This window comes from Pseudorasbora parva, chromosome 24 (assembly GCF_024679245.1).
Source record: "Pseudorasbora parva isolate DD20220531a chromosome 24, ASM2467924v1, whole genome shotgun sequence".
Lineage (NCBI taxonomy): Eukaryota > Metazoa > Chordata > Actinopteri > Cypriniformes > Gobionidae > Pseudorasbora > Pseudorasbora parva.
In genome coordinates, this window is record NC_090195.1 from 4834054 (window position 1) to 4847538 (window position 13485).

General features: G+C 37.1%; 2 protein-coding genes across 4 annotated transcripts; one reads left to right on the forward strand and one right to left on the reverse strand.

Annotated features, from left to right (window-relative positions):
- Positions 1–423: 423 nt before the first annotated feature.
- On the reverse strand, positions 424–4398 carry gnptg (N-acetylglucosamine-1-phosphate transferase subunit gamma). Of its 3 annotated transcripts, XM_067434814.1 has the most exons (11): positions 4266–4398; positions 4018–4144; positions 3815–3869; positions 3590–3712; positions 3290–3373; positions 3107–3200; positions 2870–2984; positions 2628–2710; positions 1940–2062; positions 1780–1861; positions 424–618 (listed from the first exon to the last, which is right to left on the reverse strand). In XM_067434814.1, the coding sequence occupies exons 2-11, from the start codon at positions 4130–4132 to the stop codon at positions 527–529; spliced, it is 966 nt and encodes a 321-aa protein (XP_067290915.1). In that variant the 5' UTR covers positions 4133–4144; positions 4266–4398; the 3' UTR covers positions 424–526. The 3 variants fall into 3 exon arrangements, with proteins under 3 accessions (XP_067290915.1, XP_067290914.1, XP_067290916.1); XM_067434813.1 differs by lacking the exon at positions 4266–4398 and having other exon boundaries at positions 4018–4199; XM_067434815.1 differs by lacking the exon at positions 4266–4398 and having other exon boundaries at positions 424–655; positions 4018–4193.
- Positions 4399–4594: 196 nt separating this feature from the next.
- Positions 4595–12868, forward strand: tsr3 (TSR3 ribosome maturation factor). Its single transcript, XM_067434793.1, has 6 exons — positions 4595–4959; positions 6091–6298; positions 6749–6942; positions 9329–9496; positions 12299–12353; positions 12464–12868. The coding sequence occupies exons 1-6, from the start codon at positions 4839–4841 to the stop codon at positions 12567–12569; spliced, it is 852 nt and encodes a 283-aa protein (XP_067290894.1). The 5' UTR covers positions 4595–4838; the 3' UTR covers positions 12570–12868.
- The last annotated feature ends 617 nt before the right edge of the window (positions 12869–13485 follow it).

A 13485-nucleotide genomic window follows, 5' to 3' on the forward strand; every position in this document is an offset into this window, starting at 1 on the left:
AAACTACTATTCGCTGGATGGTCATAAACCTTTTCACCACTAGATGGGGGAAAATATCACACAGTGTAGCTTTAAAGAAAGAAAGAAAAATTCACCATTGTTTCAGCCAACATTGTTCACAAAGTATGTATTTTATGTGCTAGGCAGGTTTGTTTGACCATTGCCGCTCTTGCAGCTTCTCATGCATAACACTGTATTCTAAACATCTGTTGCTTGTTTAAATTTTTTTTTAAACCTTGTGTTTTTTCAATCCACTGCCATGCAACTCACATTTTTTTAAATGCAAAAACATGTTCTGTGTGAAGGGCCTTTTAGGCTGGTCTTAAGGCTCATGCAATGTTTTCATAGTATCACACAGCCAAAGTTTTTACAGAAAGTAAAAAAAAAAATATTACATCATCATCTAAAACGGATGCCACAACGTTGTGAGAACTTAAAAACTTTATTTACAGGTCAGATCAAATCAAGTCAGATTTAAAACACATTAAATACCATTATCTCACAGTAACATTATTTGCTAGGCGTCTTAGTGCAGATCAGCAATAAAGCCGGTGTCACCGCGGAGGTGCTGGTCCTGGAGGGGCGAGGGCTCAAAATGACCCTGATCCTGTGTCCTGTCTGAGAGAGCCAGAAGAATTTGATTGGTTCATCTAACCTGTTTGAGCACAAGTGATGCAGGTTCATGGAAAAATAATTTTTGTGAAATATTTGATAGCTTTCTTTAACCCCGCAAAGCCTGACATGTGAAATAATTATAGTAAATATATAGTAATTTTTCACAAAAACAAAACAAACAAAAAACAACGGTATATTGAACCTTTAGATCAAAAAAAGAGTTTGCATATGTTTTTTTTTGTTTTGTTAAGCATCATATTCGTTTTATGGCCCATATAGGAGAATATAAAGCTAATATTTGAGAAGGAAAAAAAAAACATTTTGTTAACATAATGCTTATGCATATTACTAGGAGATTGGCTGTTTATTAGTACTAATTCTGCATGAACATATTCTACATTCCTTAATCCTTCCCAATACCTACACTTAACTACCTTACTAACTATTAAAAAGCAGTAATTAGGAGTTTATTGAGGCAAAAGTTGTAATTAATAGTTAGTTAATAGTGAGAACTGGACCTTAAACTAAGCTGTTGTTATTTATCAGACTAAAAAGTCTGATAGCTTTGAGATTTTATAACTACGTACATAAATTGCATATAAATATCAGTTGTCACTCTATATCTCTAATGATAATAATAATATGTCTCAGTAAGAGGATATTTAAATACTTAGTTTCATGATCAAATCCTGTAGTTTATTGTAAAACATAATGCAATGCAATACAATGATGATTGAGAGATGAACAAATAAAACTTCCTCAAAAGCCTGATGGATCATATTTGATACTCATATTTCATGTATGGATAATCAAGTAAAGTTCCTTTAGTCCACTAAATGTTCATCTTGAAATAAAATGTATTCTTACATTTAACGTATAAAATCAGTAAGGACTGATTAAAAATAGACACATAAACCACGAAGTGAAGGTGGACAGAATTTTACCAAAATGCCTTTTACTTGCTATAAACGATCAATCAGATGACAGAAGGCATGTAGAAGATTGTGTGCAAGCAAGTTTTGATCATTTAGAAGACGTAGAAATGTGCATAACAAATATTATACATTAGGCTTTATAGGGCTAAAATAAATGACACATTTAGGCATTTTCAAGTGACTCAAGCGTCCACCTGAGCCTATAAGATGAGCTGTATTCGTGTCTCACCTGTTGTCGCCTCGTAGGAGATGTTATGTTGTGTTAGGAGCGATCGTAGCCGCTCTATCTCTGCTTGCTGCTTTTCAAAGTCCTGTTGAAATAAACACACGTGGTCAGCACAAGCATGACTAAAGCTGAGCGTGGTATGTCCTGCCCACGTGTCTCAGACCTGTGTGCACTGCTCCAGACTCGGATGTGTGAGGGTTGCCGTGCTCTCCTTTGCCTTCTGCTGCTGAGCTCTTCTCAGGAGACCCGCTTCTTCAAACAGCTCCTTCAGCAGCTTATTATAACCCTAAACACACACAAACACCTCTTATTATTAGTATAACAGTGTAACAGTGTGTGTGCCCTATTATAACGTTCTGAGCGTATGGTCAGTCTCATCTCCCATTCCCTTTAAGAGCCAGTTGAGCTCGCACCATGGTGGATTCGCTGTTTACATGGAGGAATTTTTCAAGTGGAAAGACTGAATGCTTCTCCAGAGAGGAATCCTTTTATTTTTAATATTTAAAAATGTCTGTGTGCTGCTGCGCATCCCTGTGTGTGTAATAAGCAGATTGTACGTGCGTTGTGAACCGCCTATAGGCGCATATTACTTAACACGCCCTTTAAATAACACAAAGAAAACTGCAAATGATAACGGAATAACTTAAATTAGTTGAAGTAATTTTCAGTTCCTCAAAATGCACCAACAACACACCTTGTTTTCAAACCAGCACGCCCATGGCCGCACAAATGGGTGCGAGTGTATTTACTATTTAAACAACGTGGTGCTGGATGTGGAAATGATAACTACATAGAGCTGAAACTAGAAAAAATGTTACGTCACATTGCACCGGGTGTGTGTTTGTTGTCACCTGTTCTGTGATGAGATCTTCATATTGAGCTTGCGCAATTTCATCCCACTCCTTCTGCAAGGGTTCACTCAGCACTGGATACACTGAAAACACACAAGCGCACAGTGAGACTCATGGGTCCGGGGCCCACCAGGGGGTCTCAACTAACTTCCAAAGGTCCCTCAGGATTACATAGTTATTTAAAATAAGACAAAACCTAAAATGATATCTGAATGATACTAAAATAACTCTGTTTAACTCACCTAAGAGGGAGTGTGAATGGCAAACTAGTGGCGTCTCAAACGTCAGTGAATAAACACACGTCTGCGGCTCTGAAACACCGGACAGTTTACTGCTGTTCCCACAGACCAGGAGAACCTTGAATCGAGACATACAATCTCAACATCCTTCACATGTCACCATTTACACACAGAAAACATATCCATAAACTCACAATACAATTGACACAAAAATTGAGTGTTCATGGGGGAAAAACAGACCTTGGTCTGTCTGTTCTTGTTTCCGCATGAATCTCCTTCTCGCATCCACATGCCAGTAAAGGAGTTATTCTGAATCTCCCATTCCTGCCAAATACTGAACATACACAGTGATTACAGATAATGCAGTTTTTTGCTTTACTAAATAGAAGAAAGCATAATAAAAACTTTTATAAAGACCATTACCCCAATATACCGCTGTATGCGTTCCATCTGAAACTCTGTTCATGCTGAGTCACATTATGGAATGGACAGAATACGTATTTGTATCTAAAATAAAAGAAAAAATAAAAATGTTATCTTTAATGGCACAATTCATATTCAAACGGGGGGGGGGGGGGGGCAACACAAACACATGTTGAACTTTAGCGGGGCATGTAGTCATTTATGTTCATATGTACTGAGAAATATAGCATGTTAAATATTTATATTAAGATAAACCACTTTTTTTAAATGACTTTTTAAAGATGTGCATATGTTACTTACGTGGACTCAATATAGTTGAAGCATTTCCCTGCCAGTCTGTGCAGATGTGAAGGTCCAGACACTGGAGATGGGCTGATCTTCGCCTGTAGACGGCTACTCTGAGACACAAGCGGGTTATTCAACCTGAAAAAAATCAAAGTAAGAAAAACATGGAGAGTCAGAATCTGTTGTTGAAGTAGATTTCAATTTGAACTGAAAATGTGAGAGGTTTGCTGGAAACCTGACCCAAATGTATTGGGTTCCTCCACTATCTTCATCTTCCCTCCTGATGTGACAGCCACTGTAACAACAAATTGGATACTGACATTATTAATATTCACCAAACACTCTTAAGACAACAGAGGATTTTGGGAACAAACACACTTTAAGTTCCACATTCAGCATACTGATCCGATTTAATAAAACAAGACTCGATTTATTACACTTACCCAGTGCTGTAAGATACAACAGGCACATTTTTAAATACACAGACTCCATAACTCTTGAAATCGTGGGAGTTTTAATTAAACTACATTTCTTTGTATCTCTCTTCTGTCTGTTCATGTGACAGCAGAACTGAAAACATTACCGATTGGAGATGAAAAGAAGATTTTATGTTTCATGAACGAGTTGCTTTGCGAAATACAATTATTGTAATAATATTTAGAAATTGTAACATATATTAAGACATAATTACATGTAATTGGTATAAAAGTGTTCCTTTTGCTGTTTACATTAAACACAAAGGCGAAATATATGTGAATTTGTGAATTTGAGTTTGAAGAATGCGGCGTTGCAGTAAACCAAAATAATATTGTGCTGTATTTCCGGGGGTATTTCTGCCTAAATAAAAGTCATCTTCCGTTTTCACTTTATCGATTATTATGTGTCTCTTTTGAATAATTTATCCATAGTATTGAGCTTAAAAATATATTCAAAATGTATAACCCAAAGTCAATCAATATATGTAGTAATATTAATGTAAACAAAATAAATTAGGGTCTTTTGTGATTGGTTACAGTAACAGCCATGTTTCATTACGTCACCGTGTTTTGGCCTCACGAACCAGCTTGTCAGAATAACTCTTTTGGATTTTATTTAAAAGCATATGTAGCCGTTATCAGCGTAAAGTAAATACATTATTGGTGTTTTATAATTTGTAAGATGGTTAAATAGGTTATAATAATACATTCAACCATTTGAATAGCTTCTTCACACGTGTGAAAGTTGAAGTTTTACTCCTAAAACAAAAACAAGGTGAATTTCAGATATGCGACGTAAAAAACAGGGTAAATGTGAGCGAGCGGTTCACAAGGGCAAAGACACACGACACAAGATGAAGGGGAAATCATTAGAAACGTTCACAGAGGAGATGCACGAGGCTCTGCAAGGTCTGTGGTTGTCATGCTAGTTTGGATAGATGGATGGATGTTAAAGGGATAGTTCACCCTAAAATGAAAATTATGTTATCATTTACTCACTCTCAAGTTGTTCCAATCTTGAATTTCGTTCCTCTCCTGAACACAAAAGAAAATATTTTGAAGAATATGGGTAACCAGACAGTTGATGGGCCCCCATTGACTTCCAAAGTATAACAAAAAATACTTGTTACTACAGTTACATCAACTGTTCAAGTCACCCATACTCTTCTAAATATCTTCTTTTGTGTTCAGCAGAGTAATGAAATTCATACAGGTTTGGAACAACTTCAGGGTGAGTAAATGACTAGGGTTAGTTCAGCCAAAAATGTAAATTCTGTCATTAATTCCTCACCCTCATGTCGTCCCAAATCGTCAGACCTTCGCTCATCTTTGGAACACAAATTAAGATATTTTTTATGAAATCCGAGAGCTCTCTGACCCCTCCTTAGGCAGTCCTTTAATTACCACTTTCAAGGCCCAGAAAGGTAGGAAAGACATCATTAAAATTGTCCATGTGACGCCAAAAATTTCTTCTCATCTGTGTCAGTCTCCTACGCAGTTTATATTGGCCAACTTCTGCATCAGCATCACAGACATGCTCACGCGATCAACAACGGCCAATGGTAAGCTGGCGTTCTGACGTAGCACTTGGAAAGCGCTGCACTGTATGAGACAGGCACAGACATAAAAAAATTGTTGAATAAAGTAATTATTTTATTTTTTTTGCGCACAAAAAGTATTCTTGTCATGTAATTAAATTACAAAAAACCACTGGAGTCACATGGATGATTTTAACAATGTCTTTCCTTACTTTCTGGGCCTAGAGAGTGGTAATTAAATTGCTGTCTATGTAGGATTTAATCAAAAATATCTTCTTTTGTCTTCTGAAGATGAACAAAGGTCTTACGGGTTTGAAGCGACATAACGGTGAGTAATTAATGACAGAATTTTCATTTTTGGCTGAACTAACCCTTTAAGTGTGTGCATTTTTAAAACATATCCGCTCAGATTTATGTCAGACTGAATTACTCTCTGTAATAAAGCTTGACACACATGAGGTTATGTGTTGTCAGTGTATGCTTTTTTGTTCTATTTTTTCAGCCAGTGAGGATACGGATTCAGGGGCTGCAGCAGGTGTGAAGCTGCCCTGTCCATTGGCCATGTGGGATCTGGGTCACTGTGACCCTAAACGCTGTTCAGGACGGAAGCTGGCCAGGAAAGGTTTAGTTCGCTGCCTACGACTCAACCAGCGCTTCAATGGCCTGATCCTCAGCCCGATGGGAACCAGATATGTCACACCTGCAGACAGGTGGGCCACAGGAAGCTTTTTCACCAAAACACTTGCTTTTTATAATGCATTCACATTAACACAAACAAGCATCTACATAAAATGTATGTATCAAAGTTTCCACAAAAATATGAACAGTTTTCAACATAGTTAATAATAATAAATATTTCTTGAGCAGCATATTAGAATGATTTCTGAAGGGTTATACAACTCATGAAGGAAATACAACTTTGAATATCACAGGAAATATTTAAAAAAAAATTGAAAACAGCAACTTTAAACTGTAATAATATTTCACAATATTACTGCTTTTACTGTATTAGTGATCAAATAAAAACAGCTTTGGTGAGCATAAGAGACTTCTTTAAAAACATTTGAAAATATGCCAACAACAAACTGTTGAACTGTAGATGAAAATAAGAGAAAACAAACATTTGTCTCAATGTTTAATCTTATACTCTTAATTCCCAGGGAGATTGTGGCACAGGCTGGGCTGGCCGTAATTGACTGCTCATGGGCACGGCTTGAAGATACGCCTTTCAGCAAAATGATTGGCTCACATCCGAGGCTTTTGCCGTTCTTGGTCGCAGCGAATCCTGTAAACTACGGAAAGCCGTGCAAGCTGTCCTGCGTCGAGGCTTATGCTGCCACCTTCTGCATTGTGGGTAAGCAGCTCCTTGCTATAGCCTTCACTCTTCCTGCTAATGTCTTATGGGTATGCATGTCTCCAAACAATGGTTGAGGAATATGCTTTTTAATGGCCGATAAAACCAGAGAGAACGGTCACAGATGGCTTAAACGTGCAGTATGCAACTTTTGGCCACTAGGGGTCACTCATTCAAAATAATAACAACTGACGTACTTTGATGACGTCGGGAAAGTGCGTGGGCTCATGGGAGTTGTTGTCATTATTGCCACTGTCAACCAGCGAATCTGGCATCTCCAGCAGAAAACATGTTCACTGACAAGGTAATTGATTGTTATATTACATCTCTATTATTGTTAAGTTTAGTTACGGCTTTTCACTTTATGTAATGTCAATCTAATGAAATAGCAGCAAGCTACCGTTACTTAACAAACTTATCAGTAACGTTAGCTAATGTGTGAGAGAATGTTGTGCGGGCGGTCGCTATGTCAACATACCTATAAGTTGGTAGGCTATGTTGACATATTAACCGCGCATCATAATTTGAGTTACTCAAATTATAGATATATCGACATGGCATCCGCGATTGTCGAACATTCTGTATATCAACTGTTCAATAAGGAAATAAATTTCAATTTAGTTTATCATTACCAACATAAAACATAGTAAATGAGAGAACCAGCACCAGAATACGTTGTTCATTGGAACACGCGCTGTGTCGCTCCCCACGTTCATCAATCATTCTAATAAACATTTATTTTGGAACTCAGAGATATATGAATAAGTAGATCATTATTAAATCAATATTATATGTAGCTAGTATTAACATATGATAAAAGTGACGGTCACCTTATATTAATTGACCAAGATAGTGGCATATTACCTTATGAAGCTAACGTTACTTTCTCCAGCTACATATAAAACCAATAATAGCTCGTCCATCTGCGTTTTACACATGACATCATCGTGTCACCAAATATACGGATAGAAATATACTTTTGAATCAGTTTAAAAAAAAAAAAGCTGTTTCAGTCTCCAAAAACACAGAATCCGCCTGTTTGAAAAGCCGATACAATACAAAATGTATACGTATTCAGCTAAACTCGTCTCAATGTGGTCAAGATCGCTATGCAATATGCAAACATACAGCATGTTATGATTATATGATTATTATGTTAGCTGAATGGTTACTTAAATGACCTGTTTATTAAAACGCAAGCGAGATCAGCATCTCTCTGCAGTCCGAGCTTGTCACGAAGATTTCGCCATCTTTCAAAGGCTTCTCCAAGGTTTACACGTCTCTTGCTTCTTCTACTGTCCCAAAATCTTCTCGGGTCATTTTTTTCACCCTTACGTTTGCGCTTTGTTGAGCTGGCAAAACGTACAGGCAAAGAGTAGTCATGATCCATTATCATACAGACTTTTTTATACGGGGGTTCCCCTTATACTGTCTGTCAGTGTTCCTCTTTGAGTTTGGCGGTTCCGCTCATAGATATCTATGGTTCCGCCGAGTTCCGCAGGAAGCAAGACGCAAACGTGGATATGACGTGAAAGACGGGCGACATAACGGAAATAAAGACACGGTCCGTGTCTTCGAATTAAAATATTAATTTCTCTGGATTTAGAAGTTAATTGGAACTGTCGGGATAATGTAAACACACAACTTTAAAAAATATATAACATAGATATAGAGATCTTTTATATTTTTAATGCTGAAACATTACATATTGTGCCTTTAAATGATGCTGATATATACTCTATGCTCAAAAGTTAGGTGATTCTGAAAGTTTTATTGATCAAAAATGATTTCAAATAAATGCTGTTCTTTTGAACTTTGTTTTTACAAAGAATAATTGAAAAAAATAAAAAAATACGAAGCAGCACAACTGTTTTCAACATTTCAACATATAATAATTATGTTTCTTAAGCAGCAAATCATCATATTAGAATGATTTCTGAAGGATCATGCAAAACTGAAGACTGGAATAATTATGCTGAAAGTTCACAAGAATAAATTACATGTCAAAATGTGTTTTTGAATTAATTTTGTATTTAAGGCACAATATGTATGATTTATGGATTAACATGTTCACTAAAACAATAATATATATTTAGTTGACTTGTGTACTTACATAATCCCAAATGTTTCAAAGAATGTTTAAATCCAGAGAAATTTTAACCAGGACACGGGCCGATCAATGATCTTCATTCCTGACTAGCATACACTCACAGCGTTCGGCTGGTCTTGTGGCAGTAATGAAGAAATAAGGACAGAAGTGTTTGAAAACGAAAAGAAGCGGTCTACTTGTGATCTGATCGACCGAAACACATCTTAATACCAGGTGTAGACAGGGCCTTATTTGTATATTGACATGTGTATGTGTCTTTATATGATCATCCATCAGGATTTCGTGATCTGGCTGTGCTCCTGCTGAGGAAGTTTAAGTGGGGTTTGGGATTTTTGGAGCTGAACAAGACTCTTCTAGAGCGTTACGCTTCCTGCCAATCAGAAGAGGAACTTCTGGCTGTGGAGAAAGAGTTTCTCAGTGCCACTCCTCAGGAAGAGGACATAGGTACAGTCCAATGACTTACAAGGGTCCTGTTATACTTTTTTACATTCTCACCTTTCTTTAGTGTGTAATGTTGCTGTTTAGGCATGAAAAAGGTCTGCAAAGTTCCAAAGTTACTCCATAGGGAGTTGTTCTCTATATCATTGCGCAGTGTTTCCTGAAACTCCCTGAAACACATTATTGAGTTAGTTGAGTTGCGTTAGTAGTGTGTTGAAAATCACTGTTATGGTAAGCGGCGGGACATTTCCCAAACACGCTGAAAGCTGGTTGACCAATTACAACACACTGGTCCTGCCGACTAATCAGAACACATCTATCTGTCTGTCTGTATCATCTATCTATCTATCTATCTATCTATCTATCTATCTATCTATCTATCTATCTATCTATCTATCTATCTATCTATCTATCTATCTATCTGTCTGTCTGTCTGTCTGTCTGTCTGTCTGTCTGTCTGTCTGTCTGTCTGTCTGTCTGTCTGTCTGTCTGTCTGTCTGTATTATCTATCTATCTATCTATCTATCTATCTATCTATCTATCTATCTATCTATCTATCTATCTATCTATCTATCTATCTATCTATCTATCTATCTGTCTGTCTGTCTGTCTGTCTGTATCATCTATCTATCTATCTATCTATCTATCTATCTATCTATCTATCTATCTATCTATCTATCTATCTATCTATCTATCTATCTATCTATCTATCTATCTATCTATCTATCTATCTATCTATCTATCTATCTATCTATATCTGTCTGTCTGTCTGTCTGTCTGTCTTTTTTTTATCAGTGATGAATTGAGAAATCAACTTTCCCTTGAGCCTTTGATATATAAAAGTTCATGGTAATATAAAAATTTCCTGTACGTTTCAGAGCTGAAAACTTCCTTGTTAGTAAAAGAAAAGCTTTAATTGAAACACTCAGGGGGGGTGAAACACTCAGTTTCAGTCAATCTCATGTAATCTTAATACCTATAGAGTAGTATTGCATCCTTCATATCTCCGAAAAGTCTTTAGTTTTATCATATTTATAAAAGAAATATGGGCTGTACCGAGTCTTTCCGGAAAAAGCGCCTGGAGGCGTATCGTGTGGGCGGAGCTAAAGAATGACGAATGTGCACAAAGCGGTGATGTCCTCAAGCGTGGAGAAACCCATCGCTATCTCAGCTAATACAGATAATGATCCACAATCAAATCTGAGGCTGAAATAAATTGAACAGGAGAAATGGCAACATCAGGATGTCCGTCTCTGTGGTATGTACTGTATTTAGGGGCCTTTGTGTGTCTTTACGCGCAGTTTATGAGGACATGATTCGGTTTATGGACTATTGTATGTGACTAGACCTTAGAGGTAGCAAGCAAAACGGTTTTGCACGTCAGAGTCAGACTAGTGTAACGTTATACAGAACAACAATGGAGTAACCGTTAGCGCATTTGAATGACGAAGCACGCGATCGTCGTTTACTGATGTTTACTCACGCGACGAGCTAACAGCACAGACATTTGAAGCAGTTTAACTCACCGGCTGCTTCCAAAGCAGGACCGAACCTTTATCGCTGGGACCGCTCCGTCAAAAACACACTTCTTTGGTATGATTTGGTGAAGTCCTGTGACAGCAGTGACCGTGGAAATCCACTTTGCGACGCGACTGAAGCGATGCCTTGAAGCTTCCCGTCATTTCTGCGTTCAAATCGGTTCAAATGCAGCGCTGCCTTCCCGGAATGCTGTGCTGAAGCGTTGAAGTCGCTCGACGTCACCCATAGGAATAAAGTGGAGCGTGGTGCGTCATAAGTGTTCACGGACGACTGGATCTGCACCTGAGAGACTGTTTACGGCGTGCATTTCCTCTCTCTCCCTCTAGTCACGCGCGTGCGCACCCTTCCGGGAGAAGAGCCCGTACAGCCCATACAAGGACCTTCCGATCGTCAAGTAGACCCATACTCGAAAAAAACTCGCCGAAACTTGTGAGAAACCGGAAGGAGTATTTTTAACACAGAAATACTCCATCAAACGTCCAACATTAGTTTTTGAAACTTTGTCTATGTTTAGGATGGGAATCCAAGTCTTTAAAGGTGTAAAAAGCTCAGTATGCATGAAACAGCATTTCACCCCCCCTTTAATTGACACCAGGCCCAGAAAACAAGGCTCTCAGGATTTGCAGATCGATTGAGATTAAAACACAATGCTGTGCCTTCTATATTGGATGTGAAATAACATTAATTTCTTGATCTCCGTTGTGTTTGAAGAGCACGCGCGCGCGTGTGGTTTTGTGCTTATATCCACCGATCGGGTGGGCCAAGTAATAAAAAATATCAATCAATCACGGATGGATAAGAGATAAATCATTGTGTTTGTTTGATAAATAAGTTTTGAGATTGAGCCCCATCAGAGAATTATTCCAGTTGCCGCTTTCAAAACAATTCCTCCCTCATGTGAACTGACGGGATCAGAAGCTCATTAAATATGCAAATCTTATCCAATCCTAGCCATGGGTGTTTACTTCTAAATCTCCAGTGTGGCACGCCCATCAAAACCCTGCGGTTTGGAGAAACTCTCAAAACCAGTGTAGAAAATAGCCTATTACCTATTAGTTATGATGTTTTTGAATCTAAAAACCATGCAAACGTCATAAGTTGACCTCAGACAACAGTATATATAAAAAAGCCAGTTCATGACACCTTTAAAAACTATTCTAGTAGACCACAAAAATAAAATCAAGACTTTGAAAAAGTGCATAATGGATCCTTTTTAAAACAGTCAAATGTGGGTTTTGAAAATAATTGGTTATGTGTGTTTGTGTCTAGATCCTTTCGATGTCGACTCAGGAAGAGACTTTTTTAACCTTAACAGGCCAGTCCAGTGAGTCTCCTTTTATTATTATTTCTCTCTGATTTTTTTCTTTAATTTTGATTAAAATTGAATCATCTGAGAAGTCAGTTAAAGCAATCTGTATGCGTTTGTACTTTCAGGGCTGAGGATGATGATGATGACAGTGACGAGACATCAGAGGAAGAAGATGATGGTGAGGAGGAAGAACAGAAGAGTAAAGAGGATGATGATGAAAGTGATCCTTAGTCTTGGGTGGTGTAATGTCAAAAGGAAACCTTCGGGGAATGACTGTCAGTGACCGATTTAGTAACACTGATCTTCTCTTGACATGAGCAGACTTCTGTTTTCTGAGTGTTTGCAAATGTTGAGAGATGGAACTAGTAATTTAACCAACCAGAATAATCGAATACTGTCGTCATGGTTTCTGTAGGCAACTTCCCCAAAGACTGTTTATAATGTGCTGTTTGTTCAGGAGAAGAATCTTCTCAGACTGTAATAATCAAAATAATCAAATGTTTAAATAAATATTTAAATGACGTTTGTAATATGCTGCATTTGAGTGAAGTTTCCCAGGTGTTTTGCTAATTTGAGTTTCACTTTTTTCAAATCCATTTCATCACTCGCAGAAATACGAATTCTTGATATTAATAATTACATTTCAACTAGTAAAAACTATAATTCTTGATATGTGTAGTTGTATTTTTACTAGGTAAATGTCATCATAGGCTGCCATTCAAGTGTAATTGCTGATATCAAGAATTGTTTTCTTGCTTGAAATTCCAGTTACATGTATTAGCTATGCATGTCTTACTAGTAGATAGAAATGCATTATATCAAATCCTCATATCAATAACTCAATTTTCAGTAGTTTAAATGTTCATTCTTGATATCTGTAAATGTATTTCAACATGTTACATTTGTTATTTCTGATATCTGAAAATGTATTTCTGATACAAATAATTAGGAGAGTAATCAGATATTTAAATTGGCACATTCATGATATCAGAGATTAACATAGTCACTATGAATTATTGATATCAAAAATGTGTATTTTTAATAGTAGCACTTTAATCGTTGATCTCAGACATTTGCATTAGTAATCGCGTAATTTATATATATATATATATATATATATATATATATATATATATATATATATATA